This window comes from Delphinapterus leucas, chromosome 11 (genome assembly GCF_059928025.1).
Source record: "Delphinapterus leucas isolate spDelLeu-1000000601 "Yukka" chromosome 11, BTC_Dleu_Yukka2, whole genome shotgun sequence".
NCBI classification, from domain to species: Eukaryota; Metazoa; Chordata; class Mammalia; order Artiodactyla; family Monodontidae; genus Delphinapterus; species Delphinapterus leucas.
The window spans coordinates 92,926,929-92,943,972 of record NC_143139.1 but is presented as its reverse complement, the minus strand read 5'-3'; the positions used below and the strand labels follow the sequence as shown (position 1 = coordinate 92,943,972).

The 17,044-nt window shown below is 45.1% G+C and overlaps 1 protein-coding gene across 1 annotated transcript in view; it reads left to right on the top strand.

Annotated features, from left to right (window-relative positions):
- The window catches only part of FAM227A (family with sequence similarity 227 member A), an 80,897-nt gene that overhangs the window by 37,406 nt on the left and 26,447 nt on the right, over positions 1-17,044 (top strand). The window contains exons 11-12 of the mRNA XM_089921328.1: positions 7,047-7,135; positions 13,150-13,241. Of these exons, the coding sequence (XP_089777454.1) occupies positions 7,047-7,135; positions 13,150-13,241 (181 nt within the window). The remainder of the gene's footprint in view (positions 1-7,046; positions 7,136-13,149; positions 13,242-17,044) is intronic.

The following is a 17,044-nucleotide window of genomic DNA, read 5'->3' as shown; positions in this document are numbered from 1 at the left end:
GAGTTGAGTGGTTGCTGTAGAGAATCAGTGGCTTGCAAAGCCGGAAACATTTGCTCTCTGGCTCTTTGCAGAAGTGTGTCGCCCCTGTTTCAGGGGACACATACTTATCCTTCCATCTCAGCCGAGGCCCTCGTCCTCAGGGCCGGCTGTCTTGACCCTGGTCTGGATTTGGATCCTTGTCATCCGTGCTCACATCCCTCTCCTTCAGAGCACTTATATAGTTATTAGGTCACGACTCTGATCACGGCGCTCTCCCGAGCTACTCTTTGAGCTCTGGACTGACATCCCCGTTTCTCATGCTTCATTCTTAACAAGTAGCTTATGAGACTTGATCTGCTGTTAGAACAGCCTTCCCCCTTTCTTTGGTGCAAAGTTGGGAGTGTTTCCACCCTGGAACCTTCACCAAAAAGATGTTTGGGGTGGGTGGAGGTGTGCTTTTCTTCTGTAAAGTGGGATTAAGGGATACTGCCAACACCTGCACATTCTCAGGATGATCACTCATAGCAAACAGTAACTAAGGAAACTTGAGGATCTGGAAATGGGTGTTCTTAGAACCGGCAGTCCCACTATTCCTTGGAAAGTCTTCATGTCCCCACAGGGGTTGACGATCTCTGCCTAGGAGCCTGGTCTCACGGGTTCAGATTCTAGCTGTGCAGACTTAGACAAGTTACTTAACTCTCTTAAGACTTGGTTTCTGCAGGTGTGAAATGAGCACAGTAACAACAGTGCTTTCTTCCTGACACCACGAAGGTTGCAGCACACCGACTGTGGCTGGGCTCCCTGTAGATCCACGGCCACACGTCTCAGCTGGGCACTCAGCCCTGCCCGCCTGCGTTACTGCGCTTCCCCAGCCCGTCCAGGTTCCCACTCCTCCAAAGCCTTATTCTGTTCCCTTTGCAGAATTCGCCGGCTGCCGTCGGCCTTTCCCACGTGCCCTCCACCCCAGTATCTCCCAGGGAATGTCTTCATTGAGAAATTAGAAGCGGTCAGCAGTAAGACCCTTGCCTGCCGACCACGAAACAGCCTGCCCCCATCTGTACCTTTGCCGCCTGCCAACCCGGCGCCCCTGGAGGAAGGGCCCTGCCCCCCACCTGTGCTTGGACCTCGGCCCCTCGGCTTCCACTCCTGCACTTGGCACCCTCTTTCTTGCATCATCGTTTTCCCCTGCTCTGTTGGATCACTCCCATCGTTGAACAGTCCTGCTCTAGCATCTCTTGCCTTTGCAAAGAAAATCCCCCTTGTCTCTGCACCCCCATTTCTTGCTGCCTTTCCCACACAATTCCCTTGAAAGACTCGTCTGCACCAGCATCTCCTTTCCTCAGCCACTCCAGTGGGTTCCTGCCCTCCGCGTGCCTCTGCACCTTCTCTGGCCAACCTCGCCTGGCCTCTAACCTGTTCACTCTTCTGGTCTGTTTCATGTGGTGGGCTGCTCCCGTCTCCTTCTTTTTTTTTGGCTGTGCTGGGTCTTTGTTGCTGCGCACGGGCTTTCCCTAGTTGCGGCGAGCGGGGGCTACTCTTCATTGCAGTGCGCGGGCTTCTCATTGCGGTGGCTTCTCTTGTTGCGGAGCGCAGGCTTTAGGTGCACGGACTTGAGTAGCTGCGGCTCGCGGGCTCTAGAGCACAGGCTCAGTAGTTGTGGTGCACGGGCTTAGTTGCTCCGCGGCAGGTGGGATCTTCCCAGACCAGGGCTCGAACTCGTGTCCCCTGCATTGGCAGGCGGATTCCTAATCACTGCTCCACCAGGGAAGTCCCTCCCATCTTCTTGAAATGCCTTTTTCTCTTAGCTTCTACGTTGCCAGATTTTTTCAAGGGTCTTCCTTCCCAGCTGGCTCCCTGTCTCATCAGTCAGCTCTAGCTTGGCTCCTTCCCCTTCTATCTATATCTTCTTCCCAGGTGGTCTCATCTGGTCTGGTGGCTTTAAATACCACGCATATGCCAGTAACACCCAAATCTCCCTCCACGCGCAGGCCTCGCTGGGGACTTAGGCAGGTCTGTCCAACTGCCCTGTTATCCTCCCTGGGAGGCTCTCAACTTAGCAAGGGGAGGGGAGAGCACTGATTCCCAGTCCTGGTGTCACTCCTCTCCTGGCTCGTGGCAGTAGCCTCTTCCTGGACTCCTTTCCTTCACTCTTAGCCCCAGCCCAGTCGCCACACAGCGACCAGAGTGACCTTTGACAGACAGACACCAGACGAGGTTGTTCCCTGCTCAAACCTCAGCGGCTTCTCCCGTGCCCTTCAAATGAACTCCAGACCCCTCCAGCCACCATCTCTGTCTCTCCAGCCGCTTCACTTCCGTTCCCTCACTGCACTTCCTTCTGCCTCTGGGACGCTCCAGGCCCGTGCCCAGTTGCCTCACTCGCTGTCACCTTTGCCTGGAACGTGCTCTCCTCAGGGTCCCTGAGGGAAGGGCTGGCTCCTTCTTGTCCTTCAGATCCCAGTTTTCTGTCATTGCCTTAGCGGCGTCCCTGGCTCCCCGGCCACTCTCTGTCATCACATGGCCTATTATGATTCCCTGTACAGTGCTTATCAGTCTCTGCTATTCTTCCTGCAGGATTTATATGTTGTTTAGTATCTGTCTCCCCCTATTTGAATGTCAACTCCATGAGAACAAGACCTCTTTTCCGTTATCCCTCTTCTATCTCAAGCTCCTAGAATGGACCATGTACAAAGAAGACACTCAACAAATATCTCTTGGCTTCACAAAGGAGGTCATCTATGTAAACTCTACACCCTGTGCTTAGTGTATAATGGTGCTCTATACATGTCAGCCTCCAAAAGTATAGACAAAACAGGCACTGTGGAGGGACAGCTGTCACTCCCAGACCGAGATCAAAATATTATTCAGTGTTTTTGCACTGCCTGTCACAACCGTGTCAAACACATGTATTTTCTTGTCCTGGAATACGTAAAATCTTCTGACAGCTATTTCAGAAACCCAGCTAAGAGAGTCAGTTTTCTTCCCCGGAAATAGAAATAATCAAAAGCTTTCCAGCCTTAAAAGCAGCTGAAGTTTTACTGGGCAAACCAGGATGGAGGGAGTCATCAGATTCCTCGTGCGGGCAGATCCTCTCTCTTCTTTTTAGCAAACACGCTTTCCCATCTGCTCAAGGAAATAGTTGGCTGTGTTCAAAATGTGCTTTTCAATGGCAGCAATCCGTCTGGGAGTCCACAGTTCGGGGGAATGAATGGCAGTCATTTTAAGTCTCTGACCTGTGGTTTGCCCTTCTCCCACTTTGTGTTGGAAATTTGCACAGTGGGAATGAAAAAGCATCTAACTGTACATGCGACTTCTGCCATGAGGCTCAGCTATAAATAAGGGCTCCTACCCATTAGGGACCGGGTCATTCGTTCATCTAATAAAATGAGAGAATTGTCAAGTGGGACCTTTGTAAGGAGGGATCATCATCAGAGTTCTTGTTTGCAAACAAGGGAAAATCTACTCCAGCTGCTTTAAAGAGGAAGAACGTATTAAAGGGTATTAGTGGTGCACGGCTCCCCAGGATGGGCCAGTGCTTTGTTTTCAAATGCCACGCCACCAAGAACGATGCCCAAACCGTACACCCCTGCAAAGGTACACTGATGCGCGCCGACCAATGGGTAGTGGGGACTGATGCTCAAAACTGCACTCTGCTTTCCTTGAAAAGCCAGTTGCCCCTGTCAACAGTCTCTCCAAAAGCTAGAGTCTCGTTGGTTCCCCACTTCCTCACATTGCTCATTTCCATCTTGAAGTCTCAGGCAGGTGCGTTGCCTCTGAGGGCCAGAGCCTAGGTAAAACGCCTGCACCCAGCCACACAAGAAGCTGGGAGAGCAGCTTAAGTCTTTCACTTTGGGGCCTGGGTCTCGTGAACATGGAGAACATGTGACAAATAACACCCCCAGAAAGTGCCATTTGAGCCAAGAACCAAAGGATGAGAGGGAGTCAGCCATTAGAAGAGTGAATGAAAGGACCTTCCAGGAAAAGGGAACAGCATGCGCAAAGGCCCTGAGGCAAAAAAACAAAAAGGGAGTTGAGACATTCAGGGAACAGAGAGAAGGCCAGTGACGCTGTAGCCCAGTGTGTGTGTGTGGAAGAGGGGCAGGAGTCGAGGCTGGAGAAGTAGCAGGGGCTGGATCCTGCAGAGTTGGGTGGGTCATAGTAAGAAGTATGGATGTAATTTCAGTGCTGTGGGAATCCATTGAAATAAGGGGATGACATGGTCTGATTTCTATTTTTTAAAAGAACAGTGTCTTCTGAATATGGAGAATATAATTCAGAGGGGGACAGAAGACCAGTTAGGAGGCTTTTGCAGTTGTCTAAGGAAGAGGCAGTGACAGCAGGAGGCAAGAAGCAGAGAGATCTGGAAGGTGTTTTGGTGATGGATATTTCAGCACTTGCTAATGGATTGGCTTTGGGAGTGGGGAGGAGGGGGAAAAATGGGAGGACTCAAGGATGCATCCCAGTGTGTGGCTTAAGCAGACGAAGGTGTGTGGGGTTTGTGAGATGGAAAGTGAAGGGCCAGGGATGCGGGAAAGCTATCAAGTTCAGTTTTGAACTTGTTAATTTTAAGCTGCCTGTGAGAAGTGCAAATGGAGATGTCAAGTAGGTAGTTAAACATGCGAGGCTAGACCAGAGGAGAGGCCAGGGTTAGAGAAAAAACAATTTCTACCGAAGTTTCATGTATTTGTGACAAAATATGGGGACTGCGAGTGAGTGACCACCATGGAGCCATAGGCAAAGGCAGAAAGATACTAGGCTTGGTTCCAGAAGAGCTAAATTTTCCCACCTATCAGTTATATAAGCTTTGAGCAAATCTGAGCCTATCTGTTCTTATTTGCAAAATGGGCATCATGACTGGTATTAATTCTTATAGATTCAGTCTAGGTTTAGGAGATGTCCCATAAATTGTTGTCTAGCCATGTCCTGTCAGAATGTTTGCTCATTTAAACCAGAATTTTCCCAAGTTCCAGAGCATGGGTACATAAAGGTCATTTAACAATCATGATTCAAATTCCTGCAGCTCATTCCCATACCTGCTGATACCAGATCTGCAAAGCCCACTTCCCTCGCAGACATTCCAGGGCATCCCCAGATAGAATCTCACATTGGCTCAAAAGCAGGTTTCCCTGCTGCTCTGTCCCATCACAGCTAAGCCCTCAGTGTGCAGAATCTGAGCGGCAGGGTGACACAGGGTGGAATGGTTCCATCTCCTCTGTGCCATGGTAGGAAGGGGGTCCCAGAGGAGTCTTAGTTTACCCCCCAGCCCAGCAATAGTCACCTTGCCTCATATACTCAGAGGGCGGTTGCTGGTCACCACACAAGAGAGTGGGTGGGAAAGGACTTTGGAGAAAGTCCACCATGTGCAGATTTTCTTTGCATATATCCTCCTAGTCCATACAACATCCCTGCACTGCACGGTAGGTAATTATTATCTTTACTTGACTCAAACTGGTGAAAACTTGCCCCAGGCCACACGGCTGACTTCAGATGACGTCGGGATGCTGTCATTCTGAGCTCTTTCTGCATCATCATGCTGCCTCTCCAACACATACGAGGGTCTAATAACTTCATCCAAGCCCGTCTCCTTGCATCTATTCTCTGCTCCACGACAGATCGCTCCGAGGCCTGTTAAGAATGAGCATGATGCTTCACTGTGCCCCGGGAGTGTCTTTTCTCTAACAAGTCCGAGTAACCACTTCAACACTATACAAATCAGTAGCTGTTGGACAACCAGCTGCATGGTGGATGGGAAGTCCTTTCAGCTTTCTTCTTCCCATTCAAATATCATATTTATATAAAAGCAAAGTGAGGATTGTTGAGGCTGGTGGACTGCTTGTCTGCCACTTGGTGGGCCATCTGTTTAACATTGCCAAACTCCTACTCATCCTTAAAGACAGAACAAAAGTGTCTTCTCTCCTTGGAAGCCCTCCAGCTCTGCCCCAAACAGAATCAAGCATTCGCCACTCTGGCTTCCTAGAATACTCTGCTGGTACTGCTGACTATTAACTGTTCCCCAGTATTTGTTGTTTCCTCCCTCTATAAAAAAAAAGAGAACCTATAAAATACAGATTACATTTCCTCACCTCCCTTACATCTATGTGTAGCCATGTGACTAAGATCCAGTTAATGAGATTTAAGCAGATGTGCCTTGTAGCCGTTTCTGGGAGCCCTCCTTCAAAAAACAGCTCATGTGAATCCTTCATCTCTTTGTCCTTTTCTCCATTCTGCTGCGTGGAATGTGAACGTGATGACTGGAGCTCTAGTTGCCATCTTGGACCCTAAGAACAAGGGTCCTATCTTAGGAAAGTTGGAACTGAGCTAGAAGAAGTCAGAGTCCCTAAGGACTTATCAGAAATAACATATAGACCCCGAATTTCCTACCTTCAGACTATTATGTGGGAGAGAAATTTCTACCTAGTTTGAGCCACTATTAATTTTGAGTCTTGGTCACTCACATACAAACCTAATCCTAAGTTATGTTACCTCTCTAATATGTGGTACTTTCCACACCTTAGCATAATTGTCTGTTTACTATTATCTCCCCTGCTAGACTGGGAGCTCCTCTAAGCAGAGATTAGGTTTCAGATTCTGTCCAGTGCCAGACGCATTAGAAGTTGCTCAATGAGATGTTTCCTGAAGGAAGTGCGGTGAGTGACTGCATAAACAAATGTGCAGTGTCAGCGGAGCACTTGCCACGAGCAGCAACGCATGCACTTTGCATGCATTAGCTGACTTAATCCCCATAAGAACCCCACGAGGAAACCACGGCAATCGAGAGGTTCAGTGACTTGCCCGAGATCACCAGCTGTTGAGTGACAGGGCTGGGACTGGATCCCAGTCTGCCTCAGTCCCCAGCTCACGTATTTTCTACATCAGCCACTGCTCTCCCCCGTGCTCCCAGGATGGAGGGCTGAGTTATTGAGCTGTGCCTGAAAGGTCTCCCTCTACGTGTTCCTCTGTTGAGAACAATGACAAATATCTAGGAAATTGCACGTATACTTTTTGTATTCCTCTCACTACCAGTTTTACTAAATTTGTTCTTCTGTGTTTTTGTTTTTTCCTCTCTTGGCATCTTCTGATATGAATTCAAACAATGAGAGAACCTCTTTTGCCCAGAAGAATTCAATGGATGGCTCACAAATACAGAATACCTCAAAAGGTACATTAACCACCTAAAGGGGAAATGTAGGCTTTTGATCTAGTTATCATCTCCAAAACCGTAGTTTCTTGGGTTTTTTGGAACCTAATCTGCCATCCTCATTTGCACCTGTGGTTCTAGCCTTGGGCCTTGACATCAAGCAATATCTTAGGAGAAGACACAATTGTCTTTTCAGTTCAGTTATCACTAGTTAAGTTCCACTTTTGTGATAATGAGTTCAGCACAGTGCTAATATCTGTGGGGAAGAGAGATTGTTGGCAATGGAAGAAAATAAATCTAAGATATGATCACTGCTTCTCTCTCCCATCAGAAACCAGCATTTATTGAGTTAGAAACTGATTTGTACCTGGGTGTTAATTTACAAAGGTGACTGAGCGACTACACAGGTCAATGCCATTGAAAGAAAACTTTGTTGCTCTCAGTTCTAGAAACGGGAGGCACAGCTCTCCATGCAGGACCCTGGGAGGGAGCTCCAGTGTTGGTTAGGAGGCAGAAAATGCTACTGAAAGCTCGGCCTCTCTGGACACTGGTGCCAAATCCAGTCCCGGGGACAGAGGTTTGGGGGAAGTAGAAAAGGATAGCTGTTGTAGTTTATCTTAGGACAGGGCCGAAAGTAAGCTCATCACACGAGATGAATTGTGCCGAAGCACAGCAGTAGAGGGCTGCCGCTCGCTCAGGCAAAACAGCGCCGTCTGTCCTGCTGTGGTAGCTCTTATTAAAGCATTATCTAGGTTTACATTTTAAGATTTGTTTTTTTAACATTTCAGAAATGTCAAAGCAGCAACCTATGTTTTTATTAATTATACAAGCAATAATTGGCTTTCTTGAGAACCTGCCGTGCTTCGTCCTTGAGCGCAAGAACAGCACAAAGTTCCCACCATTATTTTGATTATACTGAAGTAGCACAAGGACATCTCCTTGCGTTCCCACCACTTTGATTATACTGAGGATGTCTCATGGATCAGTGCCCAAAGCACTCAATGTTTTTTTGTAGGCCCCCGGTTTGTTGGGGGGCGCTCAAAGCATTTAGAACTGTTTACAGTTCTGGCTTATTCGCTAGCCCCCAGTTTGTTGGGGGGGGCGCTCATGGGTTACGTCTCCTTTCCATGTCCTCAGTTGTTCCACTACAGATAGCTTTATTGCTTTGCCAGGCAAAGGGGGACACACTGGGCTTGTGCCTCATAAAAGCTATGTGACCCCACCCCAGAGGATTTGATGAGGGGTTTTATAACGGCGGTTCAAAGGTGGGGTCCTGACAAGATTAGTGTGTGTGCAGGGCTCGCCCCCCCCCCCCTTAATCTTGTCTCAGGTGGTTTCTTGTCTGCTCCTCCCTTGATTAGCAACTGTTTGAATCCACCCTTTGGAACTCAGGGAAGGTCATGGAGGCTGGGGTCTTGCCTACAAGAAATGGTGGACAAAAGGAGGCCTCCGTGCCCGGCCTCCACTTGGTTTCAGGGTCTGGGAGCCCCACAGGGCCCCGCTCGGTTTCAAGAGGAGCAAGGGGAAAGCACAGGCCATAGCCCTTACTGGGATTTCCTTGGGAAAGGCAAGACACGACAGGGTAAACCACTTAGGATTGGCTATATTGAATAATTCCGGTGGGCTTTGGAGTATAAGGGCTGTCCCTAGTTGTCTGGCACCTGGGCCTGGGCTGATTTAAGTCAGGGGAAATATTGGCTTGGTGTGAGAGTTAGATAAAGGAGGTAGTTCAGAGTATGGGCTCTGGATCATGGAGGAGTTGTAAACAACTTTGGCCATTAGTTTGGCCCTGTAATTAATGGATGCCAAATAGACAAGTATAGAACCTAAGAAGCCTGAGTTAGAACATAAACACTTAAGTATCATTCTAGACCATTTCACACATGTCATCAGTATTTGAAAAAAGTTAAGCAATCCTTTTTCTTGATGGAGAAATGGAGAAGTATGTGAATTACATCTCAATAAAGCTGTTAAAAAAACCCAAAACTTGGGGGCCGCTCATTGAGAGGTATAGAGGGGATTCCAAATAGAGGTAAATATTTGTGGGAGACTTTGCAAGTCCCCAAAATATACATATATTGACCTATGAGTCAAAGAGGAAGTATCAAGAGAAATTAGAAAATATTTTGAACTGAGTGAAAAGGAGACCTTTTTCCCTAATATGACCATTTAATGCTATAGAGTTCCCTCTGCGTGCTAGGCATCCCACAAATGTTTTAGATAGAGTGTTTTTATCTTTATTCAGTTTGTGTTGTTTCTACTTTGTAACTATCATAAATAGTGCTGCTGTGAACATTCAGGTACAAGTTTTTGTGTAGACATATGTTTTCATTTCTCTTGGGTGTATGTATACCTAGGGTGGAATCGCTGGGTCATATGTTTAACATTTTGAGGAAATGCCAAACAGCATTCCGAAGTGATTATCGTACATATTTTAAAGAATGTAAGAGGAGGAAAATACAGTATTATATTTACTCTATATAACCAGATAGATTTATAATATATATTCTATATTTACTATATATATTGTACTTACTATATATAACCAGATATTTACAGTTCCTGTTGCTTTTCCTTCATTCCTGAAGTTCCAAGTTTCCCTCTGGTATTACTTTCCTTCTTACATGCCCCCTCCCAAAAGAAAACCCTTCACTTAAAATAAGCCTGTTGGCAATGAATTTGCTTAGAGTTTTCTTTCTTCTGAGAATGTCTTTATTTCACCTTCATTCTTTTTTCTTTTTTTAGTGGCCTACTCACAAGACTGCCTTTATTTTTTTAACATCTTTATTGGAGTGTAATTGCTTTACAATGGTGTATTAGTTTCTGCTTTATAACAAAGTGAATCAGCCCCTCTTGCGTCTCCCTCCCACCCTCCCTATCCCACCCCTCTAGGTGGACACAAAGCACCGAGCTGATCTCCCTGTGCTATGTGGCCGCTTCCCACTAGCTATCGATTTTACATTTTCACCTTCATTCTTGAAGGATGTTTTTTTCTGGTTATAGAATTCTGGGTCGAAAGTTCTTTTCTTTCCACACTTTCAAATGTTGTTCCACAGCTTCTGGCCTCAAGGGTCTGATGAGAAATCCACAGTCACTTAAATTCTTGTCCCCCTTTTGTGTCAAGCATTTCTCTTAGACTGCCCTCAAGTTGTCTTGCCTTTCAGCTGGTTGTTAGGATGTGTAGGGACATGGGTTTCTTTGACTTTGACTTGACTGGGGTTTGCAGAGCTTCTTGAAACTGTAAGTTTATGTCTTTTGCCAAATTTGGGAGGTTTTTCAATTTTTTTTGGGTACCACACTCTCCTTTCGTTTTAGGACTTTGATGACACAATGTTAGACCTGTTGATATTGTCCCATAGGTCCCTGAGGCTCTGTTCATTTTTTCTGGTCTTTTGTCTCTACACTGTTCAGATCGTGTATATAATAAAAATACAGATTTGATCTTTGTCCCCAGGTCCTGGCACAGAGCTCCTAAAACCCTTGGGATTTCCTGAGTGATGGAAATGTCTTTTGTTATTCATTATTAGCATCTTCCAGCCACACCTGAGTATATCCTAATATAGTGACCCAGGTTGGGGCCTTAGGTAGCTTCAGGATAGGACCCAGAAAGACCAAAACATGAGGGACTTCCCTGGTGGTCCAGTGGTTAAAAATCCACCTTCCAATGCAGGGGACACGGGTTCGATCCCTGGTCAGGGAACTAAGATCCCACATACTGCGGGGCAACTAAGCCCGCGCACCACAACAACTGAGCATGTGGGCCACAACTATAGAGCCTGCGTGCTCTGCAGCCCACACACCACAACTAGAGAGGAGCCCATGCCCTGCAAGGAGGAGCCCGCGCACCACAGCAGAGGATCCCGCGTGCCGCAACGAAGACCCAAGGCAGCCAAAAATATAAATAAATATTAAAAAAAACACAAGACCAAACATGATTAGAGGGTGGGAACTTTCAGCCTCACCCCTCCCAGCCTCCAGGGAGGAGAGAGAGACTGGAGACTGAGTTATAGAAACTCCTGAACAATGTGATTTGGTGAACTGCCAGGTCGCTGAACACACTGATGTGCTGGGAAGGTGATGTGCCTGAAGAGGGCATGGAAGGTCCATGCTCCAGCCCGCACACCGTGCCCTATGTCTCTCTTCCATTTAGTTGTTCCTGAGTCGTGTCTTTTATAGTAAACCTGTAATAGTAAGCATAGCACTTTCCTGAGTTCCATGAGCCATTCTACTGAATTATTGAACCCAAGGGGGTCATGGGAACCCCCAAATTTATAGTTAGCTAGATAGAAGTATGGGTGGCATTTGACACTGGTGCTTGAAGTGGGGACAGTCTTGTTGGATTGAGTCTTTTAACTAGTGGGATCTGACACTAATTCCAGGTAGATTTGGAATTGAATTAAATTGTTAGACACCCAGTTTATTTCAGAGAATTGGAGAACTGGTGTGGAAAACCACACATATGATATTAGAAAACACACAAATTGGATAATTTTTATTGATCTGTCTTCAAGTTCATTGTCTCCTTCCTCCATCACCTCCATTCTGGTATTGATCCCATCCAGTGACTTTTTTATTTCAATTATTGTATTTTTCAGTTGTAAAATTTCTATTCAGTTTTCTGTCATAGCTTCTATTTCTCTACTGAGACTTTCTATTTTTTCATTTATTTCAAAAGTATTCACCCTTACTTCTTAAAGCACTGTTATAATAGCTGCCTTAAAGCCTTTGTCTGATGATTTCAACATCTGAGTCATTTCAGGATTGGTGATGCCGATTGTCTTTCTTCCTTGAGAATTTATCAGATTATTCTGGCTCTTTGTAGGTTGAGTAATTCTGGATTCTATTCTGGATATTTTGAATATTTTGAGTCTTGTTTAAATGTATGAAGAATGTTGGAGTGTTTTGTTTCCTTTGTTTTAGCAGGCAATTCACCCAATTAGGCTCAGGTCATAAGTTTTGTAGATTGTGGTTTCAATGTTAGTTCAGTTTTCAAAACTTTTGCAGTGCTCTTTTGATCTGTCCTAAATGTGTGCTACCCAGGGACCACATTTGAGACTTGAGAAGTGCTCTACCCTGTAGTTCAGTTCTCAAAGCCATCTGTTTAGGGTCAGATACACATTTATATGTGCAGCTCAGGGGTGAGCATATGCATCCATACACAATTATTTAGGATTCCTTTCTTGAGCTCTCTCCTCTCTGTAATTTCCCCCATATATATATACAGAGAGAGAGAGAATTTTTAGCAGTTCCTTACTGCAGTTCTCTTGGTAAGTTCCCTTGGTTTTTGTTTTTCTATGAATGTCTTTATTTCACCTTTCTTCTTAAAGGATAGTTTTGCTGGGTATACACGTTTACCTTAATGCTTTGGTGATTTCATTCCACTGTCATCTTCTAGCTTCCATCGTTACTGTTGAGAACTCTGCAGTCATTCTAATTGTTATCTGTTTATAGAGAATCTGTTGTTTCTCTCTTCCTGTCTTTAAGATATTCTCTATTAACCTTCTACAGAAGAACCATAACTTCGTGCAAGAGTTGGATATTTTTTTCTCTTTTAATCGCAACACCTTTCCTGATTCTGCTTAGCATTTTTAAAGCCTTTAGGCTCCTTCTTCCTTATTCTGGGACCATACTTTATCGTACAGAGAATTCTATCATGGCACATGAGTCAGTGTTACACTTATCATTTACCTGTCTTTTTTTCTTACTAAGCTGTGAGTTCCTTGAAGACAGTCTACTTCCAGCACCTAGCATGGGCCCAGCACATAGTAAAGGCTCAGCAAAATGTTGGATGGATGGATAGAAGGACGGGCAGATAGATTAGTAAATGGACAAATGTGTGGCCACAAGTGTACATCTGGCTAAAATGCAAGTGAAATTCTATGAATTTACCTGAGTGATTTCCTCTAGCACCTCCCAATGATCTGAATATACCCAGGCATTTTCACATTAATAGAAAGCTGAGGCCTACCGTATGCTCTTTCTCATCATAGCTGAGAAGCCCTATTGATCATTTTTTGTGCATATTGCATTGACAGAGCATAATTATCAGACTCTGGTCTTGAGGAAAGCAACACAACAAGTCAAAAGGATATCTGCAGCAAGAGAACTTGAGAATATGCTTCCTAAGCCGATGAGCACGTGATTGCAAACTTAATAGGAGAGATGATTTAAAGGGGGCTAGGAGATCTGGCCAGAAGAGCTAGCTCTGTGAAGATGTCAGGGTAAGAACTGGGGTATTTCTGATTGTAGACTTGGGTGAAACAGTAAGGAAATCTCGTAAGGGTAATTACTGACTGAGGTAGGCACAAGTTGAGTGAGAATTTTGCCTGGATTTCTCCAGGATTTAAATTACTTGCTTGAAACTCAAGAGCCTGGGTGTAACGGAAAGAGAACAGAGTCTCAGTTTTCTACTCTATGAAATGGGGACAATAATTCCTCGGTCCTGGTGCTCTTATGAGGTTTACCTGAGGTAGTGATGAGGATTAACATGTAATGAACACTTACTCACTACATGTCAGGTGAAACCTGTGCATACAGTGTATTTTATTTTACTGTGACAGTCGTTTGAGATCCTTACTCCTGCTATTTTTCAGTTTATTAGTGAGGAAAGTGATGCTCAGAGCAGGTAACTAATTTGTCCAAATTCACAACGCAAATAAGTGATAAAGCCAAGACTTGCATGCAGATCTGCCTGACTCTGAGCCTGAGCTCTTAACCTCTGAGCTTTGCCACCAGCACAGCCCCCAGAACACAAGAGGCGAAGGATTACGGTGTGTTCTCTCCTCTTCTCCTCCCCTCCCGCAAATCTTCCCTACAAACCTCAGTGCATGGTAGGTTATATCAATGGCACGTTCAGTCTTACGTAGTGGGAAGAGGCCCTTAGGACCGTGAACAGGGCAAGAGGCTTTGGGGCTTCCCCAAGCACCAACTAGCAAGGGAGTCAGGCCATAGAGTTTGGATCAAGTATAGCAAGTATTGTAGAAGATTTCTTTCTTTCCTTCTTTCTTTCTTTTTTTTGGCTGCACCGTGAAGCTTGCAGAATCTTAGTTCCCCGACCAGAGATTGAACCCGAGTCCTAGCCACTGGACCACCAGGGAATTCCCTGTAGAAGATTTCTTGAATGTTCTTCGTTTCTCCATAATTATTCCACTGCCTATTTCCCCTCAGCATTTAGCAGTGAAACTTTTGAGAAGTAGCAGGGCCTGGTGGAAAAGACAGACAGACATGAGTTCAAATCTTGGTGCTGCATCTATCTCCTCAGCTGTGTTACTTGAGTGAGTTGTTTAACTCTACTGACCTTCTTCTGTAAAATGGGGGAAATAAAGCCCAGCAGCGTTACGGTGCTTACTGCTGACGGGGATCGTGGGGTTGCTCTAGAGACAGAGACAAGGAGATGAGTATTCATGTCCTACTCCGGGATCTGTCCTGGTGGGGTGGCGAAGCCCAGCAGTTAGAGTGGATAGTGGCAGAGTTTAACAGGAGTGGAAAGCAGCTGAATGGCCTGGCGGACACATGGAAGGGAGATGCGTCAGTGAGCTATTCACCGGGGGTGGGGGTGGGGGGCCTTCTGGATGTTCCCGACAGAAGAGCCAACACATGACTCTACCACTTTAAGAAGCACAGCACTGATACAATCTGCTGCCCATTTTTTTTTTTTTTTTTTTTTAATGCGGTACGCGGGCCTCTCACCGTTGTGGCCTCCCCCGTTGCGGGGCACAGGCTCCGGACGCGCAGGCTCAGCGCGCATGGCTCACGGGCCCAGCCGCTCCGCGGCACGTGGGATCTTCCCGGACCGGGGCACGAACCCCGCGTCCCCTGCCTCAGCAGGCGGACCCTCAACCACTGCGCCACCAGGGAAGCCCCATTTATTTATTTATTATTATTTTTTAATACCATAGTTTTTATTGAAAAAATTTTTGCCTGTGGTAAAACCAAACAGTATTAAAGGATATGTAACAAAAAGTTAATCTCTCGGGCTTCCCTGGTGGCGCAGTGGTTGAGGGTCCGCCTGCTGAGGCAGGGGACGCGGGGTTCGTGCCCCGGTCCGGGAAGATCCCACGTGCCGCGGAGCGGCTGGGCCCGTGAGCCATGCGCGCTGAGCCTGCGCGTCCGGAGCCTGTGCCCCGCAACGGGGGAGGCCACAACGGTGAGAGGCCCGCGTACCGCATAAAAAAACAAAAACAAAAACGTTAATCTCTCTTCCACGCCAGATCCTATGCCCCCTCCCCAGAGGCAAATCAAGTTTTTCCTTATATCCTTCTAGAAATTTTTGATGCATGTCAAGGAATATAAACCATTTTTTAAAACAAAAATTGGTATAATATATACACCATTTTGCACTTTGCTTTTTCAACCTAGCATATAATAGCTAACAATTATTGAATGCTTATATAGCAAACATTGTTCTAAACACGTCATACATGTTAATTCATTTAATCCTCACACAACCCTAAGAGAAGTAGGTTTTATTTATTATCTCCATTTTATGGATCAGAAAACTAAGGCTCAGAAATATTCAGTATCTTGACCAAAGTCAAATAGCTAGTAAGTGGTAGAGCTAAGATTTTTTTAAAAGCTATAATTCACATACCATAAAAATCAGCATTTTAATGTAAAATTCAGTGGTTTTTAGTATAGTCACAAGGTTCTATAATCATCACCACTGTCTACTTCCAGAACATTTTTATCACCCAAAAAAGAAACCCCATACTCATTAGCAGTCACTCCCCAGCCCCCTCTCCCCGCTGCCTCTGGAAACCACTAATATAGTTTTAGTTTGTATGAATTTGCCTATTCTGGACATTTCGTATAAATGGGAATCATATAATATGTGGCCTTTTGTGACTGATTTCCTTCACTTAGCATAGTGTTTTCAAGATTTATCCATGTTGTAGCATGTGTCAGTATTTCACCTTTTTTATGGCTGAATAATATTCCATTATATGACTATACCAAACTTTGTTTATCCATTTACTAGTTAATGGACATTTGGACTGTTTCCGCCTTTTGGCTATTATGAATGACATGGCTTCTATGAACATTTATGTACAAATTTTTGTGTGTACATATGTTTTCTATTCTCTTGGATATATACTACCTAGGAGTGGCATTGTTGGGTCATATGGTAAGCCTACGTCTAACTTTTTGAGGAACTGACAAACGTTTCCACAGAGCCTGTACCATTTTACATTCCCGCCAGCAACATACGAGGATTGCAATTTCTCCACATCCTTGCCAACACTTATTTTCCATTCTTTTTCATATAGTTATCCTAGTTGGTATGAAGTAGTATCTCATTGTGGTTTTCACTTCCGCTTCCCTAATGACTAATGATACTGAGCATCTTTTCATGTGCTTATTGGCCAGTTGTATATCTTCTTTAGAGAAATGTCTGTTCAAATCCTTTGCCCATTTTTAGATTAAGTTTTTGTCTTTTTGTTGTTGAGTTGTAAGAGTAGAGCCAGGATTTTAACCCAAGCAGTGTGACTCCAGACCCCATGTTCTAAATCAGACTCTGTACTGATTTCAACATATCTTAGAGAGTATTCCGAATGAAAGCACATACAGATCTATCACAATCTTATTTCATGGTTGCGCCTGTATTCTATAATTCATTAACCATTTTCCTATCCGTGGACATGTATGTGCTCCCAGTCTTTGCTATTATAAACACTGCTGTCTTGAACATCTCGGTATTTGTGTGTCTCTTGGCTCATATGTACAAGTATACATGTAGGAAGAATTCCTAGAAGTAGAATTCCTAAATCAATTGTATATCTTGAATTGCTCTCCAAAGAAGTTGTACCAATTTATATTCTCACCAGCAGCATGTGAGAGACTATCCATGTACCTTTGCCAATGTTGTACATTATCAAATTATTTGTTGCCATTCTGATGAGGGGAAAATGCTATGTTATAATTGTTTCAATA